Source organism: Sceloporus undulatus, chromosome 4 (assembly GCF_019175285.1).
Source record: "Sceloporus undulatus isolate JIND9_A2432 ecotype Alabama chromosome 4, SceUnd_v1.1, whole genome shotgun sequence".
NCBI lineage: Eukaryota > Metazoa > Chordata > Lepidosauria > Squamata > Phrynosomatidae > Sceloporus > Sceloporus undulatus.
In genome coordinates, this window is record NC_056525.1 from 83,890,152 (window position 1) to 83,902,788 (window position 12,637).

The 12,637-nt window shown below is 40.7% G+C and overlaps 2 protein-coding genes across 2 annotated transcripts in view; one reads left to right on the forward strand and one right to left on the reverse strand.

Annotated features, from left to right (window-relative positions):
* Window positions 1-12,637, forward strand: part of LOC121928990 (lanosterol synthase-like) — a 195,474-nt gene that overhangs the window by 140,913 nt on the left and 41,924 nt on the right. The gene's annotated exons all lie outside the window — the stretch shown is intronic.
* Window positions 886-12,637, reverse strand: part of LOC121928209 (lanosterol synthase-like) — a 42,426-nt gene continuing 30,674 nt past the window's right edge. The window contains exons 10-13 of the mRNA XM_042462615.1: window positions 9,986-10,066; window positions 7,417-7,587; window positions 5,974-6,052; window positions 886-1,265 (exon numbers count right to left, since the gene is read on the reverse strand). Of these exons, the coding sequence (XP_042318549.1) occupies window positions 1,107-1,265; window positions 5,974-6,052; window positions 7,417-7,587; window positions 9,986-10,066 (490 nt within the window). The 3' untranslated portion in view covers window positions 886-1,106. The remainder of the gene's footprint in view (window positions 1,266-5,973; window positions 6,053-7,416; window positions 7,588-9,985; window positions 10,067-12,637) is intronic.

The following is a 12,637-nucleotide window of genomic DNA, read 5'->3' on the forward strand; positions in this document are numbered from 1 at the left end:
TATAGGATTGAGGCTATGATCTAAAAATCAACCAGCTACAGAGTTTAGCAGTTATTCTGATAGCTATTAATTAAAGTTAAAGACTGTAGGTCTAATGGAATATTAAATATTTAGTGAATGATTTCTGCAGCTCCCTCATGGGCACAGATCATTCATGATGTTTGTTGCTTGTGCTATGCAATGGCTCATGTGATGGTTCTAGCTATTTCCAGCTACAAGATGTACTACTAGAACTGGGAAATTTTCAATTGACCTTGTAAAGAGAAGACATTCTGCAGCATAGGTAGCCCTGGAGATGATGTTGGCAATCTGAAGGAGGTTTATAAGAAAGATCTCTTTAAAAAGCTTTGCACAATATGAACGTTATTTTCTCCTCCTCCCTTTTTCTCATTATGGGGCCCAAGGTGACTCAAAGCATAGGTTAAAATGTTATGATAGTGTAAATAATGAAACTAATTAATGAAACCTGTTGTCACATACTTTGGGAGAATAACAATAGAAAGGAAAGCACTGTAAGATATTGGGGAAGTAGACTCATATGATGCCTTTATGTCTTTCCTAAGCATCCTCCAGTCTTACTATACTCTGCTTTCTTTTTCTGGTACCACTCTGAATTGAGAGCCAACATGGTGGAGTCCACTGGAAGGTTCCCTTTGATACTCTCAGCTTTAGAAGAAGGCAATGAAAAATGCCAGTGTGGTGTAATGGTTAGAGTGTTGAAATTAAAGTTAGAAATGGCCTTTATTGAAACAAAACAGAATAGTTTTGAATATAACCAACTCGATATCCTTCCCTATGTTATGATTGCCGCATTGCAATCCAGTACAAAGGCCAATCATTAAGCAGAACAAAGGGAAGTTTGACAACTAATGAGATAGAGAACTAAACCATATATATTTTATTGTACTATATGCTGTTTCGGCACATTTGGAAGACACTCAGGCGGTGATGAAAACAACAATAATAACAACAACAACAAAACTTCTAGCACGTACTGTACTTCAGAGGGGGCATTAAATGAAAGAAAAGTTCCACTATATTATATGGAGAAAATAAGGCTCCCACAAATGACATTGTATGTCTTCTCAACATCTTGCAGTTTCATCTTATTCTAAATGTCCTGATACGATGCTCAGAAGCTGTTTAGCAACAGGACTACTTGGATAAAGACGAGTAAAGCGAGCAAGTGCAAAAGTAGGGAAGACGTTCCGGTATATATCAAAATGGATTGTGCCTGCCTCGAACAATCCTGCGGCAATATCTTGCTGCAGAGAACCAAGAGAGAAATGAATAGAACAAATGACATACATATACAGTCGGGCCTTCTTATACGCTGATTTTTTATACACTGATTCAAGCATCCACAGTTTGAAAATGTTCAAAAAAAGTATAAATTTTAAATATCAAACCTTGATTATTCATTTTTTATAAGGGACACGATTTTGCTATGTCATATTTAATGGGACTTGAGCATACATGGATTTTGTTATACACGGGGGATCTTGGAACCAAACCTCAGTGTATAACAAGGGCCCACTGTACACACTTCCTGTCCTGATATATATTGATAAAATCCAATTAGAGAACCAAGACCCAAACTGCTGACTGTCTTCTGGTGAGTGCTTTTAACAGCAATAGATAGTTTCATACCCTTCCATCACCAAAGATATGAATGCAGTTAAAGCTCTGGAATTAGATATTTGTAACCTTGCTTTCTGAGAGACCAAAGCCAATTAACATGTGGCAGAGATGGCTAAAGATACTTGGGCACTCCAAGATGAAAATCCAACATGTACATTCCATGAAAGTAAAAATATCATATTGAATTGGCAGTTTGCTGCCTTTTAAAGTTGATACAAACATGGCATGGGTGGCCTTAAATTGTAGGGTCAGCTATATCTTGTACTTTGGCTTCCAACCTCTATAGCAGGTATTCATAGTACAGCTGTAAGAAGGTGTATTCATTACTTGGGTGACTGTATGACCTAGTACTTCCCATAGGAGCATCAGCAGCCCCAAGGAAGAGAGAATATGGCAAATACTCATGTGATTGCATGTGTCAATGTCATGCTGTTATTTATACATTATTGAAGTTTCATGGAGGCCAGCCACACAGAAAAATCTTTATAACAGCAATTATGCCAGGGAGAGAACAGATTAATTGGCCTCCACATGATTTTAGTTATTTTTTTTATTCCACTATCACTTTCCATTGGTTGGAAAAAACTACATGGCATTTATATGATACAGTGAAGTATTTGTTTACAGACAAAAGCAAAATAGAAAATAGGCTCCCTCCACATGCTGCTAGATGGTCACTTTTTTAAAAAAAAATCGTACTACTTAAAAAAAACCAAGCATGTTTCAGCTTCTATCAAAATTGGCCTTCTTCAGGAGCCACAGAATTAAATACACATAAAATTCCATTAAATATATTAACGTGAACAACACAAAATCAGCTATATTCTCTTCAAACATAAAATACATTGTTCAGCATGTCAAAGTGTACATACATACCTTCAAACAAGAATTTCTGGAGTTGTGTAAGACACTCTCCAAAGAATTGGATCATTAAGCAAAGAGAACAGGAAACTATCATTTGTTTTTTATACCTGAACACAAGTAGTCAGGAGAGAAAAGGAGTCAATGATTTCTCTGAGACTGATGCAATTGTACTGAATCTTTCTTCAGTTTGCTTCACATGTCTACCATATTGTCTTTATACTGTATTAGAAACCGTACATTCAAACCTCATTTAAATGCTGTCGACATTTAAAGCCCTCCATGGACTGGCCCCTCCTTACTTATCAGACCTTCTTTCTCTTCACCTTCCCACTAGGGCCCTCCGTTCTGGTAGTCAAGGTCTGCTGTCTCATCCCGGATTCGCCCCTTTTCACTTGCTGCCCCTCACTTCTGGAACCTTCTTCCCCCACAAGCAAGAGCCATCACTTTTTTAACCAGCTTCAAAACGGAGTTGAAAACCATCCTGTTCAGAGAAGCCTTCCCAGGCATTGCATAATTGTCGCTTACTATTTGATGTTCTTTTGGTGCCTGTTTATCGAACCATTTCCTGTATTGCTATGTACTATATATGTATTATCCTACTTGAGAGTATGTATTTTCCCTGGAAGAAGATTAACCATCCATTATGTAGCCAAGCCCTCCCTCCAGTCCATCTGCCTTGGTCCAGGCCTTGGAGGTAGAGAGGAACTGCTGGACCTCATCCCCTTCCCCTCCACCACTCCCTTCTCCTTTTGTGTCATGTCTTTTTAGATTGTAAGCCCAAGGGCAGGGAACTGTCTAATTAAAAAGATTGTATGTACAGCGCTGTGTAAATTTACAGCGCTTCATAAATAAAAGTTAATAATAATAATAATAATAAAGCTGTTGGCACGAATCAGGGGTGTCACAATGGGATATGTGGAATACGGACCACGCCAGGTGAGACCTCAGAGGGGGTGCACACCCGGTGGGGCAGTCACCTCATCCATCCCAGCAATCCCTTGGCTGCCCCTTTCCACCTTTGCCATCCATTGGCTATGGCCACTAGTAGGGGTGGGGTGCTGCTGCAATTCGCCAGCTCCTGTCTGACAACTCCTGGTTGGGTGGGAAAGAGACTGGTCTCCCTTTCCCACCTGCCCAGCACCCCAACTAGACACAGAAAAAGGCACCAGGTGACAGCACCACACCACCCCCAGCATGGCAGAAGGGGTGGCTGGGGTGTGCCAGGCAGCCTGGGAGATTAACAGCAGGACTTATTGCACTGGTGTGACACCAACCCAAGTTATACCACTGGCACTAGTGATTTTAATCTTAACATTCATTCTACGTATCTTTTTTTCTAAAGATAACAATTCTGGTTGTTAATTCACTCTAGAACCCAAGAACACATATCTGGTATTGAATGTTATGTTTCTAAAAAATATTTAAGTAATTTTTTGATTAGCTTTTGGATAATTTCTTATACAACTCTAGACATTTCTATTTGAAGGTATGTATTTGCGCTTTGACATGTTGAACAATATATTTTATACATTTGTAGAGAGTACAACTGATTTCTTATCAGGTACAAGTTAATATATTTATTGGAACATTATTTGTATTTTATAAGTAGCACCTAAAGGAGACTTTTGGAATTTATTAAATGATAAGAAAATAAAGGCTTGGCCATCTATATCAGCCCGTGAGCCCGTGAAGCCTGTCTTCTATTTTGCTTTTGTTGGAATACATACTTATCAGTTCCCTCCTTTACAGACCTATATAAAACAGTTCTTTTTCTGTATCCTTTCATGGCAGGAAACATCTAGCACAATTTGCACAATTTCTGCTATGTGGGGAACAAGTATCTCTGACTGACATTGGCAAAGAACTATGGAAGTGTTATTTCCATGAGGTTGTTCACCAGAAGCAAATTTCAAGATGGAAATATATTAACAAGGGTGTGGATGAAGAAGGGGTTTGTAGAAGCATTTAGATTTTGGCCTATCTTGCAGCTGTTTTAAAGACCTAAGATCACTGTCAGAAGAATGAAGGAGAAAGAGGCATCTAATGTTTTGCTGGAAGGTAATTACTACATATGGAGCCCTGGTGGCGCAGTGGTTAAATGCCTGTATTGCAGCCATTCACTCAAAACCACAAGGTTGCGAGTTCAAGACCAGCAAAAGGGCCCAAGCTCAAGCTTGCATCCTTCCGAGGTCGCTAAAATGAGTACCCAGACTGTTGGGGGCAAATTAGCTTACTTGGTAATTAGCTTACTTGCTGTTCACCACTATGATCTTTGGAATAGCGGTATATAAATAAAACAAATTAATTATTAATTAATAGACTTACCTAGAAGTAACTTTCACTGAGATCACTAGGGTTTGCTTGCTTCTCTACGCATAGGCCTGCACTAGGAACCTCCCGTGTTTGCAAATCAGCCAGCTGAGCATGACTGGGAGCCAAGATGCAGCCAGGAGGCAGTTGCCTGGTGGCATCAGCAGCATTTTTAATGCGATAATTTCCATAAGCGACTGTATCCTGGCAGTTGCCTTTTTTGCCATGTGATAACAGGCTGTATTTAAATACCTCACCAGTTCCTCCAGATCTTCTGAAAATATCTAGAGCCCTCAGTTCTGATGTGGGGTGCTTGTTTGAAACACATCCCACTCTGCCACCTGCCACATCCACTGCTGCTGCCAGTCACTTGCTCTGAGGTCAGAATGAGACATCCAGACATGTAATCAAGGCTGAGTGTCTCATTCTGACCTCAGGGTAAAGTGATTCATGGCAGTGGTGGCCACACAAGGTGGCTCAATAGAATATGCATGTCATCAGCCACTCAGCATTGGAACAGAGGGCCTTTGCAATGGAAAAGAGTCAGGGTAGCTCCAGGACCAGGATACTCCAGGCTGCTCTACACCAGTGCAGACAGGACCCACTTTTCTTATTGCTTTGATACTGGGAATTTTAGTCCCACTGAAAACAGCATAGAGAAACACATGCAATGCTTCTGAGTACAGTGGGCCCTCGTTATCCACTGGGATTTGGTTTCAGAACCCCCTGTGGATACCAAAATCTGTGGATGCTCAAGCCCCATTAAATATAATGTCATAGTAAAATGGTATCCCTTTTATAAAAAGGCAAGATGTTTCCCCATAGGGATCTGTATATTTTTAAAGTATTTTCAAGCCGTGAAGGCTTGAATCTGTGGATAAAAAAATCCGTGGATAAGGAGGGCTGACTGTATGTGCAAAGGGTAAGGAATTCTTTACTTTTGGTTAGGGAGATAAAGCGAAGGACAGTGCTATGCCAAAAGGAAAGAGATGAGTCAAGAATCATCAAAGTGGAATTGTGTGCGTGCGTTTGCATGAGTGAAATAGTTGCCACTATAGCAAATGGAAATAATAATCCTGCTTGCTCTTTAAAAATGTATCTATCAGGAGGGTGCAATAGGAAAAGGCACTAGATTGATCAAACACACTTGTAATATACCTGAGGCCAGTCCCCTATGGAAGTCTGCTTGTCAATCACAACTCTTATCCCATTTTCTAGAACTCGAACATCAGGAAATCTACAAAGGAAATGGAATATTGGTCATTAGTTCTAACTGTGTGTGCACGTGTGTATCATGGCAGTACACTGGTGCTGGCAAAATTCTCCATTGGCAGGTTTTGGGTCTGTTGCAGCTAGTTTAACTGGCATGGCGGGAGGTTGCAAGTGGCATCTTTTCCTCTGAGATCATACCTAGACAAGAGACACGAGCACTGGCATAAAGCAGAATGAAACCACTACACAGAATGCTAAAATCATAGAAGTTAGGAGATAACCCAGGGGGTCATCTAGACTAACCCATTGCTATAACATCCCTGCAAGAGCCCACTGTTTGAGTGTTGGATTATGGCTCTGGGAGACCAGGGTTTGAGTTCCTGTCCGGCTATAATCCAATGGTTGCCTTAAAATCTGGGTACCCCTAGAGTCCAGCATGTTAGCATGGTAGCGCAGTGTGCGTATGATCACACTTAAGCTTGGGACCAGGATGGCCACCTTAGAAACGACGTGAAGCTATCTGCATTCGAGAGAAACTCCTCTCATCCTCCAGAAGCTGATAAAGGAGACAAGAGGCAGATGGCTCGTAATGAGGCTCTTTACTCTTCATTGCTCTATATACAAGCTCATCCTCTCCGACAAAGCTACTCGCATAACACCACAACACCATCAACCCACACTGTACAATGAGGCTCCACCCTTATATACACTTGTGCCATGCAACCATTCAGTCCAGTCTCTTCCTAGTGTGTCATCTAAAACCCAGTCCCCCAGACAGGGTGACTCAGTGCTTTTGCAGCACTTTTGCAGCACTTTGCAGCTCGTGATGACATCACTGTGACAGCACATCCTGTGACTCAGCACAGCCCAAATGCTTAGTCATCATGGCTGCAGGTGACCTATAGTTACCTTGTCGCCTCTCACCCATATCTGAACAATTTCCAACACAGCACTCCCCAAAGTGTTGGCTTTCTCCAGCTGTTCCCAAAGGGAAAAGTTTCTGGGACAAAGTCCAAGTCAGTTGTGGGGAGGGGGGAAAGCTGCTCCCCCCCAAAAAAAATTCTCTGTGTCTGTGAACCATAAAAGAATAAAACTCTCATAACATAATGTCATAATATCCTACTTAAAATTATTCAGATTTTTTTTTTTTAAAATCACCCCACTTGGGCAAGATGAACCAATGGAAATATTGAGAACAGTATATAAAATACCCTACCTCCTTCAGTTCTGAGAACAATAAAGCCAACATTTTACATCACTAGCTCAGGCTTACAGGCCAAAACCTCAGTAGGAATGTTGATTCTTTCCGCTGCAAAGACCACTTTGGCAAAAACAGACAAAAGCTTTTCTTGAGATTAGAACATTGTTAACTGTCTGCACATACTGTACCTGACAGCCATCAGCCCTAACAGAGCCCAAGCAGTATGGTGGATCTGAGATTCACTGTGCTGAATGTATTTGTGAAGGCTGAAGGATTCTATTTCCTCTCCCCAACCACCATCTGCCATTTGCTTGGAAACCAAGAACTCACAAGCTTTCATCACCTCCCTGCATGCCAACCTGGAAAAGATAAGCAAGGAGTTTATCACATGTGAAATTTGAACTGCAATCCAAAGCAAATCCAAAGGGAAGGGGAAGCAGAGTCTATTCAAATCCAAGGCAATTCACGTGATTAATTATCTCACGTGAAGAGCAGAATTGTGGTCATTCCTGAGGCAAAGCGAACCAAGTGCAAAATAAATTATCACACCAGTACATACCGTGCGGAGTCACCAATTTGAATTGGCATCCTTGCGCATGCTCAGTGGGGCTCTGAATGCATCGTGAACCTTTGCACTTCCAGGGTGAAGAAGGAGGCCACTTCCTAATTCCAGTTTCACATGAATGCTAGCCTCACGTGAATGATTGCTTCATGTTTCTTCTTCCCTTCTATTTTATTCTATTTTTTACTCTATTTACTCTATTTCAACAATTTAGCAATGCCCGCAACTCCTGCCATGTGTGGTCTCGAGTATACATACAGCCACATCCCAATGTGTCCTCCCTGTCATTGATGCTATCCCTTCATGCAACATCCAAACGTGTCCTCAGTATAGCCATCCCTTCATGCAGCATCCAAATGTGTCCTCAATCTATCCATCCCTTTATGCAACATCCAAATCTGTCAGCCACATCCAAGCGTGTCCTCCATTCTTGAAGGAGTACTGGAAGCAAATGGAGCAAAATTGCAGCTCTGCATCATGGGAAATTTGCCACCTTGGAGGTTTGGGGGGGGGGGTTGTACCAGGACCAAAGCAAAGTTGCATTCCACACCAGACAAATTCAGATTAAAATCGAAGTGAGCTTGGAAACAATTTTTGTGAATTCACATGTTACTGAATTCACCTACATCAGGAATCACTTTGAATTGGCTTTTGATCTGGCTCAGAACTACTCCCCATAGAAAGCAATCACATGTGATAATCTATCATGTTTTAACATGAATTCGCATGGTTGGACCAGAAGTGACTTCAGATTGGAGTTGCAAAACCCGTCATGTGATATTGTCCCAAGTGAGTGAAGATATGGGGGGTGGGGGGAGAGAGACAGATGAAAATAAGATAGCAACTGAATGTCTACTTGTTCCATCATTTTTATGTATGCTGAGAATTTCTGTGCAATCACAGAATATAGTGACTTGTGCTGAAACTGGCACTTAAATCATTCAAGCAACATGTAAGCTTTTAACTTTTATGTTCTTGCTGTCATGTTTGTGAGGAAAGTCACAGAAACCTGGTAAATATCTACAACTAAAGCTCCAGCATGGCAAAATCCAAGAAAGGAAGAGCATACCCTCCAAATGTACTGATTTGACAGGAACAATCCCAATATTATTTTTTAAATTATTTAAAATTGAAAATTCTAGAACTTTTTAAAAACCTGAGGCCTTTCCTCTCCTCTCTCCCTTGTCTCACTCACACATCTCTTCCAATGAGCTCTAGAATTTCAAAGGGATGCAGGTGAGTGCCACAGCTCATTTCTGCCAAAAGGCAGAAGTTTGGAGAGAAGTACTGCCATCTGACATGGTCCGCACCCCCAGACACCCCTGGTGATGTCCTAGTACCCTGCAAGTATCTGGGGGCTGTCCCTATCCACAACGTCACATCCATTTTTTTTAAAAAAAAAAACAAATACTCAAACAAATCTCCCTTAAACCCTCTTTGGGGCAAGGTAGACAAGTTTACTGGGAGCAAACTCATGCCCTTAAAGCATGCTAATCACGCCATTGGGGGTAAGATTTTCACACCCCGCATGCTTATCCCATCCTTCTGCCATTTGGAAAGAGTAATGGAGGGAATAAGTGCATGGGGGGGGGTCCAAGGTCTCCCAGGGGGGGTTAATGTTCTCCCTAGCCTTTCACAGTTGCCCATCCCCTGTTATATCTCCTTGGCTAATCTCAGTTCCCAGTGGAATACACCAGACTGTTGCCAGACATCACCTATGCAAAGAAATTTTAGACTGAAGAGTTACAAAGTTGGAAGGAATCATGGATTTCTTTATAAAAGTCATCCCAACTAACCCTGAACTCTTAACAATATTCTAATATGCAGGGAACGGTTTTAGCTCTCAAGAAGTTACTATTCTCTGACTTACTACCAAATGCATTTCAGCCTCTGACATTCCATGATGCAAAATTGGGGGGGGGGGGGGGGAGTGCACAGCTATAGATCAGTGATTCCCCCACACAAACCTCTCCCCACCCCATCACTCTCATTGGTTTCAGTTAGGTTTACATTGGGCAACATGGGCTGAGGCTCATTTTCTTAATTCTAGGACTGTTCAAATTGCAACAGATTCCTATCTGTTTGAGGAGTTTTAGGGGACTTTCTGAACCAGTCTCTCCAGTTCACCATCCCTAAACAAAACTCAGGGGTCACCAGAATTATTATGAGGCTCAAAACATGTTCTTGTTACTCACCCATCACGGTAAATGTATCCCATACATGCAAATGCTTCTAGCCCAAACCAGGTGGCATATGTGAAACACAAGCCCCATACCCTGTCAAGAAGGCAAAATCCATTAGCCCTTGAGTGCATTAAAATGTATGACAATTTATGCTTTTTGAAAGGCCCTTTTGACCTTGGTTTGTTAACTTTTGCTTGGTTTTTAAAGGGATATGGGAGTGCCACTTTTACTTACAAAAAGATCCTCTCTTGCAAAGCATTTAATGTATTTCTGTTAAATTCTATTAAGAACTACTAATATACTATATTCTGACTTATTACAGAATTGGTGTGCTGAAGTTCTGAGCAGTGGTTCAAATATTAAGGTTTTTATGGTCCAAACGTTAATCTTGAAATGAAATCCCGATTATGATCATCTAGTGTTAAAATCCTACTTATCTTATATGCAAGAAAGCATATTCAAACATATTGGTAAGACTGCTAACATTGTAGCCATAAATTTCCTTTTCAAGACCTATGGAAATCTAGGGCTTGTCTACATGGTAGAAAAGTCTAGAAATATCTCAGTGTTTTCCAGAAACCCTGGAGTAACCTTGGGTTCTTTTGGTGTGTGGACAGCTCCATTAGGTCCAATTTGGTCAATCCACACACCAAGAGCTACACCATTCCACTTCCCTGTGCCAGTATGCTGTGACTTCTGCTGAAGACCCCCTGTGCCTATTTGAGACCATCTCATATTGACACTCCACAAAGGTAAAGTATAGTTGAAAGCTAAAACTGGTTCCCCATGATTAGGTATGATGTTGTGCAACCTCACAAATTTTGCTTGCTTACAACTTAATCCTCCATTCTGTTAGCATATTAAAAATTTAAGATTGTACATACATAGCTAGTATAAAATTATTAAATATAATTATCACCTTTACAACTTATGGCTATCTCTGCTATGTATTTCTTCCAAACTTTTTAGTTTGTTTTTTGTTTTTTGCTACTAAAGCATACAAATCTACTCACCAGGTCACATCATTTGTCCAAATTAGCTATGAGGATTATAAAAACACTTCTTGTGAACTATGACAAGGACTAGTTTCAGTTATGGGTGTCACAAATCATTTCCTTGGTTCACTATATAGTGGGCAAAACAATATGTAGTGGACAAGGCCCTCTAATTCCGGCCATCCATATAGGCATGTATGTGCCTTTATTGGGATGCCCCTATGCCTCCTAACTCTATAGGCTGTGTCCATCATATTCAGTCTTAGTTGTGTGCAGGCTTTCTGCAATTGTACAAATATTAAGTTGTTAAAGTAGTCTGCATGTTCAAAAACCTCCTTTAGTTTATGATATAATGATGAACATGGGGGGAAATGGTCAGTATTTAAATCTCTTTGTGTGACTACTTCCCTTCTTGTATTCTTAATTATCCTTTTCTGTGCATCTGGTTGAAACCCTTTAAGCTCATCTGATGTAAGTCCGTATTTGATGTTCAGTTCAGAAGCATGATGTACCCGGTTTCTAAAAGTATGCCATTGGATAGTTCTATCAAACATTTTTTGGGTTGCCTAATTTTATCCATCCCCTGTACCTTAAGCCAATAACATATTATTATTTTGTCTACTTGGCTCTCTATGCTCAGCACTCCAAGTTTCTCAGTCTTTAACAACTCTGGGCTTGCATCAATAGTTGTCTCTTCTCCTTATTTATTGTTCTCATGCACTCTTCTACCAAGCCCCAAACAGGAACCAAATGGCTACTGGTTTGGCTTCTACTTGATGTTATATAGCCTGCTCAGCAAACCTCTCTGCAGGCTGCTAGGGCTTGGTCAGGACAAGATGGTAATCCCAATGGTCAGTCTGCTCTCCCTCTGACCTGAACCTGTCAGTTCAGCTCCTGGCAGTCTCTCTCAGCCAGGCTTTGGGTTTCTAAAAGTCTGCTTCATTCATCTTCATTTATCAATTCTTCTTTTGAAGGAGACTTTTATAAATTGAGGAACTGTTCCCTTGGATTCCACTGATTCTTTTATTACTTTTCTTCCTTTCAGTACAATGTTCAAGGTATTTGTGTTCTTTAAAAATTTGGTAATTATTCTCAAAGATTGAGCAACGGGCTACACAATTATTGCTGTATCTCTAGTCCAAGGACACACTAATATTGTTCCATCCCCATCAAAGGGTGGAATGTAAGTCTTTTCTCACCCATCAAATAATCATCCAAGGATGCCCAGAATGTATCTTAAATAGAAAAAAAAAAAAGAAAAATAAAAAATATTTTTTAAAAATTACTTGTAAGCTGAGCCAGTGGTATTAGAAGCAAAAGAAGCAGGAGCCGGTTGAAATTTAGTGAAAGATAAAGCTTTTTGTCAATTTTCTTTATCACTTTTCAGAGCTACATCAAACACTCCCTAACAAGCCAATGCCATTTTGACTCCACTATACACTGATACAGTTGGTGGTGACCCTCAAGTTCCCCATCACCACCTTTTTATGTAACAATACACCCATACTTTTTCTTGGCCTTTCAGACTCAAATTTAGATGGGGAAAATCTGAAACTAGCAAAGACGCCTTCCTTTTCCTGTTCTTGTATTGCTTTATGAAGGACCTGAGCCTTACTGTACACTGGTACCCCGGGATACGAAATGATCGGCTTACGAAATTTTCGGGATA